The sequence below is a fragment of the Ylistrum balloti genome, unplaced genomic scaffold, assembly GCF_031769215.1.
Source record: "Ylistrum balloti isolate Yb309-2 unplaced genomic scaffold, AGI_CSIRO_Ybal_v1 Utg370056, whole genome shotgun sequence".
Lineage (NCBI taxonomy): Eukaryota > Metazoa > Mollusca > Bivalvia > Pectinida > Pectinidae > Ylistrum > Ylistrum balloti.
Genome location: NW_026782106.1, coordinates 1,833,639 through 1,857,096, shown reverse-complemented (window position 1 = coordinate 1,857,096; position 23,458 = coordinate 1,833,639). Strand labels below are relative to the sequence as shown.

The 23,458-nt window shown below is 36.6% G+C and overlaps 1 protein-coding gene across 4 annotated transcripts; it reads right to left on the bottom strand.

Annotated features, from left to right (window-relative positions):
* Positions 1 to 332: 332 nt before the first annotated feature.
* LOC132549407 (metabotropic glutamate receptor 6-like) lies at positions 333 to 15,876 on the bottom strand. 4 transcript variants are annotated; one of them, XM_060213336.1, is made up of 10 exons: positions 15,207 to 15,876; positions 11,384 to 12,205; positions 9,714 to 9,826; positions 7,481 to 7,680; positions 7,111 to 7,327; positions 6,877 to 7,010; positions 6,401 to 6,580; positions 5,337 to 5,456; positions 3,028 to 4,155; positions 333 to 1,774 (listed from the first exon to the last, which is right to left on the bottom strand). In XM_060213336.1, exons 2-10 carry the CDS (start codon positions 11,885 to 11,887, stop codon positions 1,446 to 1,448), a joined length of 2,925 nt encoding a protein of 974 aa, XP_060069319.1. In that variant the 5' UTR covers positions 11,888 to 12,205; positions 15,207 to 15,876; the 3' UTR covers positions 333 to 1,445. The 4 variants fall into 4 exon arrangements, with proteins under 4 accessions (XP_060069319.1, XP_060069321.1, XP_060069320.1 ...); XM_060213338.1 differs by having other exon boundaries at positions 11,384 to 11,955; XM_060213337.1 differs by having other exon boundaries at positions 11,384 to 11,952.
* Positions 15,877 to 23,458: the final 7,582 nt, after the last annotated feature.

Genomic DNA, 23,458 nt, shown 5'->3' with positions numbered 1-23,458 from the left:
ATAAAATAAATAATATTCAAGAATACTTTAGCAACAGTTCAATGTTCAATGTAAGGGCGACACCAAAGATACATCACGGTATCATCACAGATTTAGGATTAAGACTCTTTAAGCGTAACTTAAAATGTTATAAATGTTAAAATTTACATATTTGTTTTGGCCTTATTTAACAATAGTCTCTGTCAAATCCACGATCTTGATCGACCCCGAAATCGACAAGGAACTTAAATATTTTCGGTATTACTAATTTATATTGTTATTAACCCAAGCAACTCCTAACCTTTGTCACGTTTTCCCTGCAATAACAAACTCATCATTCTTCTTCCATAGTTTGAAACTTTATTAAAGTTTACATTCATATCAATTACACTTTATATAGATTGTACAAAAGTCACACTAGTGAATAGCACCTTTTCATGATTTAGAGTTTGATACTGTAGATTCAAACAATGAATAAACTGCATCACACAGCTGTTTCATCCTTCTAGGACTCGTCAGTGATGCTAAGTGCCTAAAGTTTGAAGTCTTGGAGGCGACTAAAGAAAATCCAAAGTGATCAAAGAAAAGGCAAAATCTAGACAGGGAGATGCAGCAGCCCTATAATTAAATAACTTTTCTCAATTTCCATACATCAGATAATTTTAGAATAACGTCAAGTACATGTGTACTTTGTGAACAGTGAATTATTGTATAAGCTGTTTTACTAGTCTATATTTGCAATGTAACATTTCATTAAAATTTTCTGTCATGTACATTATCAAAAAGAAGAACGGAGACAGCCGAGTCGAACAACAAAAAATCCATGACTTCCTACTAGGAAAAACAATCTTGATTCAAATGGGTTTACAAAAAAATATTCACATCACTGGAAATATCGATACTTTTGCTTTAAAAATTTGCTGTGTGCTCCCTAAGATATGCTGGGTGCCCCAGTGTTCTTGAATTTGAAGTTATGTTGACAGGCTAGTTTTTTACTCTTATTTTATTGAACAAACTGATTGATCAAAGTACATATAAACTAGCTTACAAGTGTTGATTTAATCTTAAGAGCAAAAGTTCGGGTCCACGTCACCACATTATACGTATTCATTTCCCCCCGGATGTTATGTTAACTGAAAAGATACAGGTGTGATTTGGAAAGAGTTATCGAACATTAAATACGTATCCAATATACTCCCACTTATACACAGCCTCTTCGCACAAAAGACACATAAGTGAAGATCACATTTAAATAAAGTATTGGAAAGGCTTTTGTTTATTTGGTTACACTCTTGCATCAGCCTAGACATGCATATAGTTCAGGCCAATTAAGCAATGGATTTCATAGATTAGAAACCATTCTATAAAAAACCAAATGTATGTGTTTTTTATGAATCTGATCCACTATTCAAAATTATTCATGCATACCATCACTAAAACTTTGTGCATCACTGTAACCTTGTTCGCTAGGATACATTTGCAGACAATGGTAAATCGTTTAATCTGATCTCCGGGATGTTTTGTCCCACTACTGCCGATCCGGTTAGGCTTCTACGGTCGCCATTGTTATCAGGAACTTGAAGAGTCAGACATGTGGAATCGCCGTTATATTCTTCAAACTTTGGCGTTATTTCTAACAAAATTTGTGATCCACTCAAACTCATACCGAGGCTGCCAATCCCTGGAGACGGCATTGAGAAACCTTCCGAATCCATGCGGATTACCTCCGCTTTGATACCGTTAACCCGTCGTACGGTCTCGCGGACGTCCTGGTTGCTAACGGAGTATGCTGAAACTGGAAAATAAAGAAATTTGTTAATATTGTGTTCGTTACAGGAATCACACAAACAATGTCAATCTAATTAATCACTGTATTAAATATCGATTTTTAATTACATTAGTCTAAATTCCTTGATTGATTATGTACCTCTGGCTAGGTGATACGAAAGGCCAATAGTGCGTTGTATAGTGTCTGGATGATCAATCCCAATGTGTGTATTTACCAATATTTACTCACGGCAATTAAGCTGACAGGACATACTTATACTGGTTATTTTATACACGTTGTTTGAATGTGATGTGTACGACATCTAGATATAATATGACATGATATATGTATTTCAAAATAATAACGAAAACCCCTATTTATTCATCTGCTCTTGAAACTACAAACATGCATTTGTAGTCATTGCGTCGTCAACAACGCCCACGTGACGTCACCTACTGCTTCCGGTATATTATGGAAGTGAAATGTTTAATAAGGTTCAATGTTTTTATGAAACTACGCGGGTATAAAATGGAAATGTAAGGAATTTTATTTATTTTCAGTGCATGCATCGAAGTCGGTAAACATTTTAGGACAAATTAGGATAATGGAATGTCACGTGACACCAGTCAACCATTTCAACAAACAAACGAAGGGTATTACAACGTTCCCACATATATGGCTGCCTTACATGGAATGGCACACCGGATATTATGTATTGTAAGAGCCTAGTTGGGTTTTATTTTTCAAATTTTCATGCTTGAATGCATGTGTTCGATATAGATGAATATTACTGAATTCAATCCTTTGAGTTTGCTATGGCGAATGCATGTTTCAATTCGACATATGCTCACGTATTGTGATGATAAAAAACACTCACAAGAAAATACTGACAAGAAAACAAAATCGATATCCAAAATCAAAATTGATTAAATGAGGGCAAAACATGAACAATGGGAAACTTTACAGGCAAAATAGTACAAGGAAAATAAGACGAAATGTTTCGGAATGGTATGAATCTTCTGCACAATCTACAGCAAAGATTTTACAAATCGTCCTGAAATCAATATTTCGTCTTGTTTAGAATATGTTTTGAAGTGAAACTTCATATTTCAATAATTTTTTGTGTCATGGCTCTACTCACATACCATCCCCATTTCTCGACTTCAGCACCATTATACCATTTAAATGTGATTTTACTAAGTTTATATAGATGTTCTTGTATTGTGTCTTTACTCTACTCTAACATATAATCACAGATATATGGAGGTTTCAGCCCTTACCTGGTCGTGTGTGAACATTACTATAGTTGCTATCCCTGTCACCAAGGTCGTGACTCATGGACGCTCGACTCATAACCTTTTCACGTGTGTTTTTTGTGGGTTTAAACAACACGATGTAGATCTTTCTCAGAAAGAGGAGTGACAATATCACGGTACCATTAACAAACAACGACATAGTTAGAGACGCCACTCTTAGGGACGAGTTTCTCGTGGAAAAGTACGTAGGAATAAATGCGATCCAAATGATGACTGTTGAAGATGAACAAAATGTGATAAATTTGGTTTCGTTAAATCCATCTGGAGTCTTTCTGGTTTTAATAGCGTACACAATGCATATGAACATAAGTAGGAAGGGGTATATCAGTACTCCAAGGTAGGAAAAATCCATACTATCATGACATACCAAAACATTGTGGATTTCGTCATCACTTATGTAGTCCATACTTACTGATTTAGGCGGATCAAATATCAACCACACCACGATGGCTACTAACTCTATCAGACAAAGTAACACTGTTATTAATAGTGAAGATTTGGAGCTTGTAAATCTCTTCATCTTCACACGATTTGCATTGTCTTTCATTGAGAATATTCTGTATATTCTGTTAGTCTTTATCAAAATGGTTGCGTAACACACTGTATAACAGATTCCAAGTAAAGTACGGCGGAAACCGCAAATCACAGCGGAAGGTTTGGCAAGAAATATATAGATTGATGCGTAGGACAACACTATCCCAGCCAATAAGAAAAAGCTGAGTTCTATACCGGAAGCCTTTATGATGGGGGTCGAACGGAACCGGATGTAGATTATAAACACTAACACACACAATAATATCCCGATGCTGGAAAACACACATGCGATAATGCCGATGGAATCACTGAAAGACACATACTCCATCGGAAGGGGAGTGCACGCATTCCGGAAGTTGTTTGGTGATGTGCTACGAGCACAGGTTTCACAAGTAAATTCGTCAGATACATACTGGTCTTTTGTACATTCTTTGCAGTACCAGCAGCACGGACGACTGGCCAGAACACGTCTCTCCTGACCGACGTCACAGCTGGTCGAACAGACAGACGTGTTGTAAGATAGATTCTGGATATCGAACTGGTACAAACCATCCAGACCTACAGAAAATATAAAAAATACAATCTGTAGAAAATGGATGTTGGTTAAGTGTAAACTTCGCGGGAAGTAGTGCAATCCAACAAGTTTAAAACATTCCTGTCCCAACAGGGATCATATCAGGGTCTTAAACTCGATCAGCCCGGGCCACAACAACTAACCTAAGAAACAAACTCTGTCAGCTGAGACTGCGAGACAATAAATTGCTATATAGACGTCACACTGGCAAGACCGTTTAACCCTTGTGATTCGGCATTAACTTCTCTATCCGATACCTTAACAAGCAAAGACAGATATGGTATCCCACCAATGTCTGTCTTATCACTGCAATAACCTTGAATGGCACACGTTATTGAGATAACTGTAGATGAGGCTAGTAAGAAGAGTTTTTCCGTGGTGCATCCGTTCCCGATGTCAAAGCTGCAGGCCAAACAGAGGTAACAGCGCAAACGACATATAAAACAATGACATGGAAGGACCAGTCACAACCACGTTAAAACAAAATTAGTAACCTGCATCCGATTTACAACATTTAGAGTAGACATAATTACGAAGTGTCGCTAAATGTGGTCAATGCGTAATAGAATTATGGGTCAAAATATGTACGCTAGTCATTGCATTCATGATTTGGTAGGAAATTACTTTACCAAAGAATTCTACGGTAACGCAGTGTAACAAGAATTTGTGCATTATGATAATGGATGTTAAAAACAGAAAATGTTTAGATTTACTGATGTACCGTAAAATCCTACATTTTCGAGGGGACTTAAATTTCGTGGTTTTACAAACATGAACAATTTTTCATGGACCTGATAAAAGCAATTAGTTCTATAATCAATGTTTAGTCATTTATGTTTATCGTTTCGTGAACAAGTTTATCTGTGGATTAAGAATATACACAAATTCAACGAAAAAACCTCCAGAAGAAAAGATTTCATAATAAACAAACAGAACATTACAGAAGAAAACACTTCTTAACACAGTAACAATAACGCTGGTATTCACATCATATCCCTCACAGTACAGAAACAACTCGTAAGAAGCAATCTGATATTTATTACGTGATTTGGTTATAAGGAAGTACAAAATGTACACACAAATCTATTTCGATATCCGCTTATATGATACCATCATTATTATGTTCTGATGTAGGTGATACAAGAGGTTAATGCTAGAACATTACCAGTGTAGTTTCCGACTTCCTGCCACTGAAACCGGTCGCCATCCTTTCTGTATATCATGATGCTGTACCGCGGAGGTCCATCAGTACCGTTGATAAAGTGGAACGGGAAACCTAGCGGATCTGTACAAAGTCCACACAATTGTAAACAGGAAAATTTACAGAATGATTCACTCACCTCATAACATGGCCTTGTATAAAAGTCTGACAATAGCGTTATAGCTCAACCAAAAACACACAAAAAGTCATTAAGGCAAACAAATGATGGACAAAATGGTCTTAACTGAAACGACTTTAACATACTGTAAAATCCTAAATTTTCGCCGCGGTTTTATTTCTGTTGATTTTGTTGGAACTCTCAATCAACCAATGTCCAAGAACGGTTAAATTTGCACATTGTACATTTACTTTAATTAATGTTTGTTCATAAAATCAAATGCCCTCCAAATAGATCCTTTTTGAAAAACCACGAAAATTGAGTCCCACGGAAATATATGATTTGACAATAACTAAGTAGCCATCATGAATTTTGAATATGTTACACTTTCGAGACTTGTTATGTTGCTATAAAATTTCAAGTGTAGACTGCAGGTCAGTACAGTAGTAACATGTGTTTCAATACCTATGGCTCAGAATTATATTTGTTGAGACTGTCCTTCGTATTAAGTAGGTACAAATATGTACCAAAGTCGCTAATAGCTCATCCAAAACACGAAATCTACATTCTATTGGGCAACCATAGCCATGGCCACGATGTGATTGTCTATTAAACTCTCAGTATACTGTAAAGACAAGGAAAGTCATTATATTTTGACTGCACTTTTGAGAGAGACGAATGGGGATATAGGGCCATCGTCAAATTTCATAAACTTCATAAAGTGATCAGCCAATCTCTTGCAAATTAAAGGGTCTTTAAGGGTTTATGCAATTATCCAAATGATTTAATTGTATAAACGTTGATGCGGGCTTTTTTTCATAAAGGGAAGACATATGAATACCATAAGACGAATGTACTTTTGTTGATGTTACTATAAAGAAAGAAGATGTTCAGTATCACCATTATTTACCTGTGAACTCGATGTTATCTAGAGCTGTTAGGAGAGCCTCCCCCGACAATTTCGCCTCCATATTAGGACATATTCCACGATAATACAGTCCACACGAGTCCAGATGGATCTGATGAAGAGCGTTAGCGAAGGCTAAGATTGCATCACGAACGTAATATAGAGACTGAAGCTGTTCGTACCCTAAATGTGAAAAAATATACATTGTTGACTGAAATACATATGTAAGGGTAACATTATTTGACAATAGGCTTGTATATTCATGGACACTACAGCCTTTCTATATCACACTGCATGCCTTAGTTAGCGATAAGTGACGCAGGGTTATCATTGGTGTCTTCTACAGGTAAGGACTTATAACTTGTGACGACAATACTGACAACTTACTAGCATCAATCATAACAAAAACAATATTTTAACTAAAGCGATGTTAAACGTATACTGACATTGTCCTTGTATCGATTACACAACTTAGTTACCGTTAGCAGCACTAATTCGTTCCTTCCCCGTGCATGAACGTGAGGTTTTGGCTTTGCCAGGGAATTTACAGTTGAAATAGGACTCCCAATACTCTCGGAACCATGGATTCCAGGTGTTCGTTGCCGGAGTTAAACTGAAATGTTAAGATATCTCTCTAGTTAAGAAGTTTAGTTATTAAAGGATAAATTATGTCTCATAACAATGATGATTTTGAAAGCCATTGTTATACACACCTGGTGAAGTATTCGTCGAATCCCTCCAGTTTTCTGGCCAATGGTTGCACAGCTATTGCTCCTCCTACTACCTTTTGTATATCCTCATCGAATTGACGTCCTGCCCATGCGTCAACACCTATCCACCGAACAGTACCGCCCAGCGACTTCCGGTCCACCGCTTGGAACAGCGCCTTGGCCAGACCGTAATGAGTGATAAGAATCACAACAACTTTGCCTGAAATTTCCGTATACAATCTACCTATAGTTTTCGTTTTAGTGTTTGTGTCACTACGTCAGCTTTATGTATCAATGGATAGTAGACAATGAAGGACCTTCGTGCTCCTATGTTTATAAATCTATGGTGGATCCATATCATTTAGTTACCTACCTTGTGTGTTTTTGACTTGGGAAATTCTGCGTGCTATCCTTTCTAGTTCGTCATCAAGTCCTACTTTCAAAGACTTGATCTTTTCTGTAAGACCAAAGCAAATGCCTTCTTCCTGTGCGAGACGTTTCGTCTCGAAGTACAAATTCGCACCGTAAGTTGTCTGTTCATACAGGGCAACAACATACCACCATTCCAAGTTGCTAAAACATTAACAATATCATCTGCGAGTTAACAAAATAAGCTGCAATATATCAAGTAAATAATTTCCGGAATCGCATGGGTTTTTTACCAGAATTTGTCCAAAGTTTCCTGCCTATTGTAAACTTCTTGCTACTTGCTATCAAAAACTATTTTACTGTCCTATATGGGATTGTGCTTGTCACAGTTTGCCGGTGTCCCCTAGTGTTTGTCACAGTTTGCCAGTATCCCTTAGTGTCTGTCACAGTTTGCCGGTGTCCCCTGGTGTTTGTCACAGTTTGCCAGTATCCCTTAGTGTCTGTCACAGTTTGCCGGTGTCCCCTAGTGTTTGTCACAGTTTGCCGGTGTCCCCTAGTGTTTGTCACAGTTTGCCAGTATCCCTTAGTGTCTGTCACAGTTTGCCGGTGTCCCCTAGTGTTTGTCACAGTTTGCCAGTATTCATTAGTGTCTGTCACAGTTTGCCAGTATTCATTAGTGTCTGTCACAGTTTGCCAGTATTCATTAGTGTCTGTCACAGTTTGCCAGTATCCCTTAGTGTCTGTCACAGTTTGCCGGCGTCCCCTAGTGTTTGTCACAGTTTGCCAGTATCCCTTAGTGTCTGTCACAGTTTTAGTGTCTGTCACAGTTTGCCGGTGTCCCCTAGTGTTTGTCACAGTTTGCCAGTATCCCTTAGTGTCTGTCACAGTTTGCCAGTATCCATTAGTGTCTGTCACAGTTTGCCAGTATCCATTAGTGTCTGTCACAGTTTGCCAGTATCCCTTAGTGTCTGTCACAGTTTGCCGGTGTCCCCTAGTGTTTGTCACAGTTTGCCAGTATCCCCTAGTGTCTGACACAGTTTGCCGGTATCCATTAGTGTTTGTCACAGTTTGCTGGTGTCCCTTAGTGTCTGTCTGTCACAGTTTGCCGGTGTCCCCTAGTGTTTGTCACAGTTTGCCAGTATCCATTAGTGTTTGTCACAGTTTGCCAGTATCCATTAGTGTTTGTCACAGTTTGCCGGTGTCCCCTAGTGTTTGTCACAGTTTGCCATTATCCATTAGTGTTTGTCACAGTTTGCCAGTATCCATTAGTGTTTGTCACAGTTTGCCAGTATCCATTAGTGTTTGTCATAGTTTGCCAGTATCCATTAGTGTCTGTCACAGTTTGCCAGTATCCATTAGTGTTTGTCACAGTTTGCCGGTGTCTCCTAGTGTTTGTCACAGTTTGCCGGTGTCCCCTAGTGAATGTCACAGTTTGCCGGTGTTCCCTAGTGTATGTCACAGTTTGCCGGTGTCCCCTAGTGTGTGTCCCAGTTTGCCGGTGTCCCCTAGTGTATGTCACAGTTTGCCGGTGTCCCCTAGTGTCTGTCACAGTTTGCCGGTGTCCCTTAGTGTCTGTCACAGTTTACCAGTAACCATTAGTGTCTGTCACAGTTTGCCGGTAACCCTGACAGTTTTTATTACAATTTGCCAGCACAAACTAATTCTTAAAGGACTCGTGCAAGTCTCTAATTTTTTAAAGTATCGTCCTAGGTTGAGTTCTGCTGACATGTTGATTCTTTGCTTTGTTGATTTATCAGTTTTTATTGACATGATTCCTAGACTTTTATAATTCTCTGGCCTGTATGTCTCATATAATTCACATTTTGCAAGCTGTCATTGTTATTTTTACGTCTTCCTGATGTCATTTTATTTCGAGTTCAACACATCATCGTCCATGATATGATATTACAACTGATTTCTGACTGGCGCTGCCAATCACGAAAGAACATTCCAGGGTACATTTCAATAGTGACATGCACGAAAAATATTACATGGGCGAGTTTATTGGATAAGAGTTGGATTATGTGATCAATAACATTTCGAATAATAATCAAAATAAAAATACATTTTAAAAATTAAAATGTAAAATTTCTTCAAAATATTAAGATAGATTGTTATCTCAAGATTATAAGTCATAATAACAAAATGAGTGCCCATGAGAAGTAAAACACTTAATCTTTATCATGAATGGTATTTCGTTTAAAATAAGAAAAATGTAAGGATGGGTTAATACCTACACAAGGATGTTGACAATCGCTCGGGCCTGGAAGGCGTCGGAGGGTACAGTTCTCTTAAAGTAAGAAAATCTGTCCTGATCACTAAGTTCTGGACTGGTGGACCAATAACTGATCTACAACAACAGACATAGTTCGTTGATGGAAAATGAAACAAGATAGTCATGTGGCTATAACATCACTTTTATAGTATATTTCACTGATCAATGATGATCTCGTGTTTTCTTTAGGACCCACTGGTCCCTTTATATGACACGACCATGAATTTGTGATAGAGGCTTCTGTTTTATATCATCACAATTGATGACTATATTATGGGTTTGATAACGGTGGTTTCTACATCCGAACTCCTGTCAAATGCTAATTTATAGTGTTCCATTAATCATAAAGTGTTCTGTCAATCATAAAGTGTTCTGTCAATCATAAAGTGTTCTGTCAATCATAAAGTGTTCTGTCAATCATAAAGTGTTCTGTCAATCATAAAGTGTTCTGTTAATCATCAAGTGTTCTGTCAATCATAAAGTGTTCTGTCAATCATAAAGTGTTCTGTCAATCATAAAGTGTTCTGTTAATCATCAAGTGTTCTGTCAATCATAAAGTGTTCTGTTAATCATAAAGTGTTCTGTCAATCATAAAGTGTTCTGTCAATCATAAAGTGTTCTGTCAATCATAAAGTGTTCATTTATCATGAAGTGTTCTGTTAATCATCAAGTGTTCATTAATCATAAAGTGTTCTGTCAATCATAAAGTGTTCTGTCAATCATAAAGTGTTCATTTATCATGAAGTGTTCTGTTAATCATCAAGTGTTCATTAATCATAAAGTGTTCATTTATCATGAAGTGTTCATTTATCATAAAGTGTTCTGTTAATCATCAAGTGTTCATTAATTATGAAGTGTTCATTTATCATGAAGTGTTCATTAATCATAAAGTGTTCTGTTAATCATGAAGTGTTCTGTCAATCATAAAGTGTTCTGTTAATCATGAAGTGTTCTGTCAATCATAAAGTGTTCTGTTAGTCATGAAGTGTTCATTTATCATGAAGTGTTCATTAATCATAAAGTGTTCTGTTAGTCATGAAGTGTTCATTAATCTTTAAGTGTTCATTAATCATAAAGTGTTCTGTTAATCATAAAGTGTTCATTAATCTTGAAGTGTTCATTAATTATGAAGTGTTCATTAATCATAAAGTGTTCATTAATCAAGAAGTGTTCAATAATCAGAAAATGTTCCATTGATTATAAAATGTTCCACTGTTTTGGATGACATATAAAATTTGTGTTCTGAACACAAATGGTAGTTGAGATTGTACAAAAGACACAAAAATAAACTGTACCTTTTAATACAAAAGTAGATAAGATACACTGGATCCAGACAATGGATTAAATTTACATCGTACCACTGTTTCGTGCTTTTAGAACTCGTCAATGATGCTAAGGGTCAAAATTTTTAACTTACGAGACGACTGAGGAAAATCTAAATGATCGAAAGAAAATTCACAGAAAAGTCTCGTTAGGGAGGTGCGCTAGCCCCATAATTCAGTAAGTTTCGTAAATTTAATTTCCCTGTTAATTTTGGATGAAAACCTATAATTCGTGTAGTGCGGTGAAAAATACCATGACTATAATCTTGATTTGTATCAGAGAAATGATCTGAATAATGATTTAACTCACCTGCGGAACTTTGAAAAGTCGCAAGAAACTGGCTACTGCTATAGACACCTGGCTAAAGGCGGCTCCCACTACCCCGACTGCCCTGTTGCTCATGCGCACTGGGCCGGGGGAAGAGTTACGGTAAGGGAGGCTACCATCTTGACAAACATAACCATCTTCTTTCGGGTCAGGCTCAAAACTATTCCCATCTATGCTGACAAATTCCAACGTGCTCTCCAAGGCCACTGTATCCGATTCACATGTGTCCATGGCAACTAGACCGATTCTTAGGTTTGGATATTTGTTATTAATTTGTTTTAAGCTCCAGACGGCTGTCTCCAGAGTTTGAATACCATCTTGTTCCTGGATATCGCCACATTGACCATCGTCTGTTCCTCTGTGAACCGGAAATAAACCACCCAAGATGACGTCACCACTGACGTTTGCTCTCAACATTCCATGGACTGGGTACACCATCACACACAAAGCCATGAACACCTCAAACTTTATTTTACATGTCCACATTGCCGTAATTTTCTTGTGTCGATCAGTTAAGGGAATATTCCAATGGTCCAATCACAAGAATTGACCTGCTTCAAATCAACATACTCTTCGTGCATTTGCATATTATTATTGTTTTTTGTTTATGATGAATATGTAGGCCATTATAAACGTTCTAACCTTATGACGAAAAGATTTGTATCAGATCTACAGGACGATATCCGAATCCCTTTCGGAATCAGACTAAGCATGCCCAACAAATGATATGGTGTGGTGGTGACCGACTTCGAAAGGTAAACACCCCAACATCAGGTTTCGCCTATTTCACTGGGGAATTGATGTCTGATGAAAAAGATCAACACAATTTTACAATATATTTAGACTGATCATACGCATTAGACAAAACTGCACCACATCTTTATCTAAAATAGTACTGGCTAGGACTGCTTTTTACTTGACAGTATTTTAGCCTGGTATTGATAATTACTGTAACTGAAGGGTATATCAGTTATATTGTATAGACAAAAATGACAACGCTCTATAATCTTCATAGCAGGACAATTTACACTGTCACGCGGGTGTATACATCATAAACTCATTTAAGTAGGGGGTGGATGTTATTGCCCAAATTAGGACAACAATTATCCTGGTCGGACGACTCGCGGGTATCTACATCATCAACTCATTTAAGTAGGGGTGGATGTTATTGCCCAAATTAGGACAACAATTATCCTGTTAGGACGACTCGCGGGTATCTACATCATCAACTCATTTAAGTAGGGGTGGATGTTATTGCCCAAATTAGGACAACAATTATCCTGTTAGGACGACTCGCGGGTATCTACATCATCAACTCATTTAAGTAGGGGTGGATGTTATTGCCCAAATTAGGACAACAATTATCCTGTTAGGACGACTCGCGGGTATCTACTCAACGTAGTTACTTTATAATAGAATTAGGTAGTACTAACCCTGTATAGGACGATAGTTATGGATTTAGGACGACTCGTGGACATGTAAGTACCCTTCTATTTTAAGTAGTACTGGATACTAATTACCCCGAACAGGACAACAATTGCTCAGAAGGATGTCATTTTTTGTGTTATAAACCAGACATTTCTTGATATACTACGAGATAGTATGTACTTGGTTCTAAAGTGTACACAACAGGGATACTCTTATTTATAACGTCATACCTGTTTATACTGGTTTAATGCGGTGTACACAACAGGGATACTCTTATTTATAACGTCATACCTGTTTATACTGGTTTAATGCGGTGTACACAACAGGGATGCTTTTATTTATAACGTCATACCTGTTTATACTGGTTTAATGCGGTGTACACAGCAGGGATGCTCTTATTTATAACGTCATATCTGGTTAACTGGACTGGTTTAATGCGGTGTACACAACAGGGGTGCTCTTATTTATAACGTCATACCTGTTTATACTGGTTTAATGCGGTGTACACAGCAGGGATGCGGTGTACACAGCAGGGATGCTCTTATTTATAACGTCATACCTGTTTATACTGGTTTAATGCGGTGTACACAACAGGGATACTCTTATTCATAACGTCATACCTGTTTATACTGGTTTAATGCGGTGTACACAACAGGGATACTCTTATTTATAACGTCATACCTGTTTATACTGGTTTAATGCGGTGTACACAGCAGGGATACTCTTATTTATAACGTCATACCTGTTTATACTGGTTTAATGCGGTGTACACAACAGGGATACTCTTATTCATAACGTCATACCTGTTTATACTGGTTTAATGCGGTGTACACAGCAGGGATACTCTTATTTATAACGTCATACCTGTTTACAATGCGGTGTACACAATTGCTCAGATAGGATGTCATTTTTTGTGTTATAAACGTCATACCTGTTTATATACGGTGTACACAACAGGGGTGCTCTTATTTATAACGTCATACCTGTTTATACTGGACTGGTTTAATGCGGTGTACACAACAGGGGTGCTCTTATTTATAACGTCATACCTGTTTATACTGGACTGGTTTAATGCGGTGTACACAACAGGGGTGCTCTTATTTATAACGTCATACCTGTTTATACTGGTTTAATGCGGTGTACACAACAGGGATACTCTTATTTATAACGTCATACCTGTTTATACTGGTTTAATGCGGTGTACACAACAGGGATACTCTTATTTATAACGTCATACCTGTTTATACTGGTTTAATGCGGTGTACACAGCAGGGATGCTCTTATTTATAACGTCATATCTGGTTAACTGGACTGGTTTAATGCGGTGTACACAGCAGGGATACTCTTATTTATAACGTCATATCTGGTTAACTGGACTGGTTTAATGCGGTGTACACAGCAGGGGTACTCTTATTTATAACGTCATACCTGTTTATACTGGACTGGTTTAATGCGGTGTACACAACAGGGGTGCTCTTATTTATAACGTCATACCTGTTTATACTGGTTTAATGCGGTGTACACAGCAGGGATGCTCTTATTTATAACGTCATACCTGTTTATACTGGTTTAATGCGGTGTACACAGCAGGGATGCTCTTATTTATAACGTCATACCTGTTTATACTGGTTTAATGCGGTGTAATCTTAGTGCCACCGTCAATTACCTGGCATGGTGATATTTTCGTTAAGATTTTGATTGTTGTTTGCTATGAGTTGTTACTAAGTACAGTGTACACTTTCTAGTTTTTGTTTAAAACAACATGGCGCCTGGACGTAGCATCAGTATGGTGTCACACACTAACAAAAACGATTTTTTTTGTAAGAAAATTAATGAATTTTGCCGAAATTTACTTATTCATTTATTTGTCTTGTGTTTTAGAAATTTTTATACAAGTCTATCAAAAACTTGCTTGCTTTCATCGAATTGTAGATATCATACCACGAAAATATCCTAATAATCCAAAATGTCTTCAATATATCAGAAAATAGCTTAAGTGTCCTAAAAACATAGTTAACGAGAAGTGAAAAACATATATAAAAAAATCTTATTACTCGAAGTTTTGTTTGTTACAACAAACCTTCATAACAATACGGTTAATTGATTAAGTGTCTCCAGCGACAAGTAGATTAACAGACCACTATACCAAGTTTCTCTAACTTAACTAGATAATCAGCTCTACCACGTGACATGAAAATAAATCAATAAAAAACTATAAAAGAGAAACATGAAGATGTGTTTGTAAATCAACAACTGACTTTTCAACTCAAGGTATTAAATACGTGTGTATTTCTGATCTCACTAAACTTACGTATCTCAGTAAACATGGGTACAGAATCTACGTATAAAATACATGTGTATATCTAATCACACTTACCTTTTGTATCCGTGTAGATGTCATCCATAGCCATGGTGTAACCACTGACATGGGTCCAGGGCGTGTTACAAGGAATGTTCATGGATGTTTTGATGTTGATTAAATGAAACTGGATACATAAATTAAATCGACGTCAGTTCTGACTGTCACCAATACATTATCATCCGATTTCAGTCAAAACACGCTTGTATCACCACTATCTGACGAGCTAAGGTGAGCACCAATGTTTATAGTCACAGTTTCATTTACAACTTCTTGGTAAAATCATTAGAACTACACCTCATTAAAATACTTATTGAACTTCAGACTAAAGTTTTATATCTGTATCTTAGCATGTAATACTTCTGTGCCGTGGTGTCTACTGACCTCAGACACTCTCCCCACTAAACCCAGGTTATAACATGTGATTAATTACCAACACATTCAATGATGATGGACCATCGATTGCTCAGATTAATGGATGGAAATTATTGATGAAGTGCTTTAACGTACCTGAGTTGTGGGTGTCGTCAGTGTCCTGAAGGATTAACGGACACAATACCTGGCTAATAACTAACCAGTATGTTATAAAACACCGGGATAATTAGTGTGTCAGGAGGAATCGCCACAGTCAATCTCTAGTCAAACACTGAGATATCCCGAACACTGAGATATCCCGAACACTGAGATATCCCAAACACTGATATATCCAAAACACCGAGTATTACAAACACTGAGATATCCCAAACACTGATATATCCAAAACACCGAGTATTACAAACACTGAGATATCCCAAACACTGATATATCCCGAACACAGAGATATCCCAAACACTGATATATCCCAAACACTCTGTTTATATCCGTTGACGTATCTGAAATGAGAAAAAAAAACTTAATTTACCAACACATAACGGACGATAATAGCATGAACAAGAACTAAAATATTGACATGTCTATTAAGTTAAAGCTCAAATTCAAAACACGATGGAATTATTGCAAAATACGGTCGAAGGAAAATTTTACACGGAGACCACTGAAAAACGATACGGAGAAAAATACCAAGTGTTTAAAGATAAAGTCACATGCTTCATCGGCGATCTTCGTCACGTGTACTCCATCAGGTCACCAAGTATTACCGACAGGAATGTTAATTACTCAAAAGTAAAGCTAGGAAAGTGTCAGACATTTACTGTTCAGTGCAGCATTAGAAAAAAACTTATCAGAAATCGTTTTAAAAAAATATTCAACAACACTTATCAAAAACTTATCTTTTGGTTGCTGATAAGGATTTTAAAGGAAACCCCTGACAAGTAAGTTCCTTGTGTGTATAGTGACAATACATACAACTCGTAAGGGTCACGGCCACATCAGCTATATCAACATTACTCTCAATGATAGACTCCGATTACCGTGTAAAAACACTTTTTTTAAATATCGAGCTAATAAAAAAGTATAAAAGTTCCTAATATATTCTTGTAAGTTGTAATTATATGAAGAAAGAAAATGTTCTGTTTGTTAGTATAACGGAGATCTTCCGTATGTTATCCTGATACTGTATATTAATGTGTTAGAGTTAGAAAATAATCACTTCGGTTTACTTTTTTAAAGAGAATACATTTCACCAATACAAACAGTTAAATGCTGTAGAGACGGTGGTTAACGGAAGGTTATCTGTTTATGGAATATTCATCGAACGATGTTGCTGCTTATGTTATAGGAATGTAGCAATATCTTCATCAAATAAACGACATATTTTAGAAAAAAAATATTTCGGTGGTTGAAATATTCGTGTTGTGACCAAAATATTGACACAGTAGGAATTTTACGGGAGACGTGAAATAACCCGTGGGTTTCTATCCGTTTTATTTTCAACCCGTCTGTTTTTCCCCGATTTCATTCCATCCTTAGAAACATCGTTCGGTGAATATTCCATCAACTCTTACCTCAGGTACTACACACTATCTGATCACTTCCGAATGTATCTAGGGTCACGGTTTGGACCACACCACTATATAACTATATGTGTCGAATGAAAGCGGCAATAAAAATGGGAAACACTGAGGAGTTCCGAATGCAGGCTATTGACTGAAGGTTATGATAATTGTATGGTGAAAGGAAATGACGCTGAAGTTGATAGTCTATAAGTATCTATCTACAACTCTCACAAATAAAACGGGGCCTTGAGTTTCAACCCTGTATACATCAGTGATTAAAACTACTCCAGATTGGCTGTATCAAAAAACTGATACAAGTGAGGGAATCACATGAATCATAGCAGTTTCTAGACTCATAGTTATCAAAATCTCCATTATCATAACAACTTTCGTTTCTTTATATGATAACCAGGAAATATCCCCTGACGATAAGACAAAATATATCAGGACATTAAGACTATGAAATATCTTCTGACGCTAAAACTATGTAATATAACCCGACGATAAGACTATGAAAAATTTCTTGACGTGAAGACTATGCAATATTTTCTGATGCTTATATTTTGGAGTCTCTCCTGACACTAAGACTATAAAATATCTCCTGACGTTAAGACTGTATAATATATCGGGGCGCTAATACTGTGGAATGTGTCCTGACTTTAGACAATGCAGAACTTAGATTGTAGTATTTTTGCTTTAAGTTACTGAAATTGTATCTTGCTCTATACTATTAAGGTTCAGTTATTCCATTCCCCAATCTGCTGCTTGCCATGCCGGGTTTATTTGTTTGGTTGGTTTTTCTAATGTATTATTTCATGAATGAAATATCCCAGAAATGAAAACATGTATCAATCTAGAAACATTTGTACATCCACAAAGATCCTGCGGTATACATAATTACCTTTTTATTTCACTTTCACGTTACCAAATGTAGGATGACCATGTTTTTGTTACACTGAAAAAAAAGTTTCTTCTTTCTATTATTTCCTGTAACGATGCTAATGAATATATTGTAAACACCAGACATAAACAGCCTCATGAATGTATTTTCCTGTACATGTAGATAGAGCATAAAGGTGCTGACATTCCTTCATAGAAAGAAGCGACAAAACCTGAGATCATGATACGTTCGCTTTTTTCTAAAGACCGTTTCTCTGCCTAATATCTCTAAGACTACTCCGATATGGCTTTTTGAAAATTAGCGCCCAGGGAAAACATGGAAGTTTTGCAGCCCATGACAAACCAAATTATATCAAATATTTCATAATCGCTGCTTGTCTCTTAACATTGAATGGGATGTACAAGGACCATTTAGCCTGTTGCCAGTACAACCAATTTGGATGTCGTTCTACCATGTTCCAGGTGGTGACATTTCTGTATGATGGATATGAAAGCATCCATTAGCGCCCCTACCTTCCGTTTACACGTACGTTTACACATTATTGTACTATCATGTTGTATTATCCTTGGTTATAATGTGTGAATTTTTATTAATAATTTTTCATTGTTTCTTTATCATTTTCTTTGTAATGTTCTACACGCTAAATTTGACAAACGTCCTGTTTTATCACTGATCTCATGATGGACTTTTTATATTGCGATTGTATTGAGACACAAACGTTTAAGGGAGAAGAAAAACAAAACTCTAAATAGCCGACCTCTCGACCCCACATATCCTCTCTTCCTGTCCCTCCGAGCCCTGAAGGCATGTCGTCCACAGCCACATCAACAGGCCGGAAACAGGGCAAATAAGACCAGCACTTAACAGCTACATTCTCATCTTCCTGAATCTGCATGACTGATGACAGAGTCCGTATTTAAAGTGTACTAATTTTTTCACAAATAAGAAATTAAGTTTGTTAATGCTTTTACCCCTTATAATGTGTTTTTTTTTTTTTAATTTTTTTTTTGTTATTTCAATAATGTCAAGCTTGATTAAAACACAAAAGTTATTTTCCCGGACGAAAATGAACAGATATGATGATATAAAGTAAATTTAGTAAGCTTTATCACAGGCATATATACAAATATATAATGTAGGTCTGTAGATTTATCTGTAAAGTCACACAATGTGTTTTCTCTCTTTCTCGCCATCAAAACGTGATTTGCATGCTTATATTGATAACACTGTCCTGGATGTATCATATATATATATATATATATATATATATATATACATTGTTCATGCGGTTAAACAATATACGAGGCTTGTTTGAAAAGTACATACCAATCTTGTGTTACATCCACAGAGAATAAAACCGCGATCCATTCAGTCAGATTATATACGTAGTCACAATTTGTTTATAAACTATACGATGATGACACGTGATAGTTGACAATGCTATCCTCCGTTTGTGATAAATACAATTACACCTACAAGGCCTTATCAGGTATCTAGACCGCCACTACATGGGATACAGATGTGTTAGAAAGTTGTGACGCTTCACCTCTGTTACACGAAACAAGGGATTACCAACACCTCTACATAATCATAATCCAAACTCAAAATTAATAAAACTAGGACAAAATATTAACAAAATTTACACTGACATTCTTTAAAGAGTACAAGGAGAATAAGACCAGGTGTTCCAGCAGAGTAACCTTCATCGATGACACTGGCGATGTATATCTTTGTCAATTCACGTGTTGTCACGTTCTCGAATGACCACAAAGTATACGACGGGCATCAATACGTTTCATAACACTTAATTTGTGTTGCTGGTATCTGTTTTGAGTAAATGTCGCTTTAAGTTGAGTGACTGGTTTTTGTTTAGAGTGACTGGTATATATTTTGAATGACTATGTTAATTATTTTGAATGTATGTGGTTTTTTGAGTGACTGATATTTGTTATGAGTCTAGAGTTTATTCCCAGCATAAGGATTCTCGTTTAAGATGTCGACAACTTATACATAAATAACTACACAGCGTTACGAGTGATGTAGGTTGAAAATTTTGGAGAGGTTTTACAGTCGTCATAAACATCTCGTCGAGAAATATTCTTGCATTTTTGTACGATATGATGAAGCTGTGGTTGATACTCGTTACGATATGAAGCTGTGGTTGATATTTGTTACGATATGAAGCTGTGGTTGATACTCGTTACGATATGAAGCTGTGGTTGTTACTCGTTACGATATGAAGCTGTGGTTGTTACTCATTACGATATGAAGCTGTGGTTGTTACTCGTTACGATATGAAGCTGTGGTTGATTCTCGTTACGATATGAAGCTGTGGTTGATACTCGTTACGATGTCTCGCGGTTTCGTTGTTGTTTACATATCCATCAGTGAATGGTTTTAGTTTTGAACGAGTATAAGTTCAATTTGAGTCTGTATTTGTCTTGAGTGACTGTGGTTTTAAATTGAGTGACTGTAGTTGTTTCAGGTGACTGTATTTGTTTTTGACTGACTGTAGTTGTTATGAGTGACTGTAGTTGTTATGAGTGACTGTAGTTGTTATGAGTGACTGAGTGACGGTAGTTGTTATGAGTGACTGTAGTTATGAGTGACTGTAGTTGTTATGAGTGACTGAGTGACTGTAGTTGTTATGAGTGACTGAGTAACTGTAGTTGTTATGAGTGACTGTAGTTGTTATGAGTGACTGTAGTTGTTATGAGTGACTATGTGACTGTAGTTGTTATGAGTGACTATGTGACTGTAGTTGCTATGAGTGACTATGTGACTGTAGTTGTTATGAGTGACTATGTGACTGTAGTTGTTATGAGTGACTATGTGACTGTAGTTGTTATGAGTGACTGTAGTTATGAGTGACTATGTGACTGTAGTTGTTATGAGTGACTATGTGACTGTAGTTGTTATGAGTGACTATGTGACTGTAGTTGTTATGAGTGTCTATGTGACTGTAGTTGTTATGAGTGACTATGTGACTGTAGTTGTTATGAGTGACTGTAGTTGTTATGAGTGACTATGTGACTGTAGTTGTTATGAGTGACTATGTGACTGTAGTTGTTATGAGTGACTGTAGTTGTTATGAGTGACTATGTGACTGTAGTTGTTATGAGTGACTATGTGACTGTAGTTGTTATGAGTGACTATGTGACTGTAGTTGTTATGAGTGACTATGTGACTGTAGTTGTTATGAGTGACTATGTGACTGTAGTTGTTATGAGTGACTATGTGACTGTAGTTGTTATGAGTGACTATGTGACTGTAGTTGTTATGAGTGACTATGTGACTGTATTTGTTATGAGTGACTATGTGACTGTAGTTGTTATGAGTGACTATGTGACTGTAGTTGTTATGAGTGACTATGTGACTGTAGTTGTTATGAGTGACTATGTGACTGTAGTTGTTATGAGTGACTATGTGACTGTAGTTGTTATGAGTGACTATGTGACTGTAGTTGTTATGAGTGACTATGTGACTGTAGTTGTTATGAGTGACTATGTGACTGTAGTTGTTATGAGTGACTATGTGACTGTAGTTGTTATGAGTGACTATGTGACTGTAGTTGTTATGAGTGACTGAGTGACTGTAGTTGTTATGAGTGACGGTGGTTTTAAGTTGAGTGACTGTTTGTTTTTTGAGTGATTCTAGAATTACTTATTTTGACTCACCGTGGTATCTATTAAAACATTTCTTTTTTTCCCTTGTTTTGAGTAACCTATTTTGATGGGTAACTATAGAGTAATGATCTGTTCCAATAATTGTGTTTTATTAATGTGATTGACGACTGGAGTACTCGAATTAGCTCCTACTTTTCTATAAGAGCCTTTTTGAGTACATCTATTTTTGAAAGATTGTATTATTTGTTCTGTTATTTTTAATATTTTTTTCTATGTTTACCAATATAAGATTTGTATTTCTTCCATTTTCTGTTTTAAGATACTTTAAGAAATAAATATAGGTTTATTCCTATTTTGTCCGTCTAATGATTTTTTTTCGGGTTTGCTAAAAACATTTTATCATAAAAATAAAAAAATACTTTTCACGATATTTGAACACAGAGAGCACGTCATAAATAACTAAAACCCTGGAAGGAATTTGGCTGTGCTCGTTAAGCATTTCGGCTAGATATAACCCATCGTTATTGGCCTACAAACACGATAGATCTTGTTTTACATTAGTGTAGCCGGATATATCGTCCTAATATACAAGGTTTGATTTCCGGGTTGTTGTAGGTAGTTACAGGGTGACTAGATGTATGATAGACATGACATCCGTTGTCTGTATCGTCCATGATAAATATGCATACGAAAGTCAAAGGTTAAAGATATTCACAATGACCGGAGGCGTTAGTGGCAGATAAAAGTGTTAGGCGGTTCTATCTATTGTTTGTTTAGGCATCACTGATAAAATTGTTTCCAGATACCATAATCTTTATAAAGTTTTCATATGTCGATCGCCATAGTATATCGAAGATAAGGGACTTAGACAAATATCTAACTTTAGATAATTGATTTCAAGGTAGTAGCTCTATGGTGATTTATTCATACATTGACGACAATGTTGTGGATTTGATTGGCAACTATCTCATGAACATCATACGGGAGGCCCGCCGTCAAAAGCAAATTGGCAAGGACACACACTGAATCAACTTTTTGAAATAGACTAACCGCTGGTAGAAAACGTTGAAACAAACATCTTGGATCTTCAACGGTGGTTACCTTAGCCAACGATTTCACCGACTGAGCTGTTTTATAGAACTGGTTGATATCCTGATTATTTAATAATACGGTAACTCACATGTGAATTATCATCCTTTCATACCGATTTTTAAATTAGTACTGCATAACAAAATAATGAGTTAAACTGCATCATACAGGTGTCCGTTGTTCTAGGACTCGTCATAGATGGTAAGGGCCTAAATGATATGAAGGCGACTAAGGGAAATTTGATATTGGCTGAAATGGATGTCGATAGATGGGCAGGTAACCTAGCAGGGCTGGTACATAAAAGACATTTTTAATGTGCGTTCAAGCTTGATATTTACAGTCACACTTCAAGGGTAAAGGTCAAATGTAATGTTTTACCTCTTTCGAAACAAAAGCTTGTGTAATGCATCTGTGTGTGAAAAGCGTGGGTTAAAGCTATCTCAGAAGTCACGATACATCACTTCCTCAAACTCACACCACAACATCACATCAATGCTTTCTGATATTATATCATATCACGTAGATTCTTGTGTGTATGTGTTTATTCTATAACAAAGCTTAAACTTACATATTTGCTTTGCCTAAAGAATACGCCTGTTATTATTAGAATTATGTTTAAATTATTTACTAATCGAAGTCCATAGAATTTTTTATGGCAGACATCAATCTTGTGCCTAAGAAAATCAGTTTTAAAAAATTGTTGATGATGTGTTATTACTT

Excerpts from the sequence above, each read along its gene's own strand:
- LOC132549407 (XM_060213336.1), bottom strand. The coding sequence starts at position 11,887 with ATGTGGACATGTAAAATAAAGTTTGAGGTGTTCATGGCTTTGTGTGTG. Across the intron at positions 9,827-11,383 it reads GACTTTTCAAAGTTCCGCAG|ATCAGTTATTGGTCCACCAG; the intron begins GTGAGTTAAATC and ends CTGTTGTTGTAG. Across the intron at positions 7,681-9,713 it reads GCGATTGTCAACATCCTTGT|CAACTTGGAATGGTGGTATG; the intron begins GTAGGTATTAAC and ends TTAATGTTTTAG.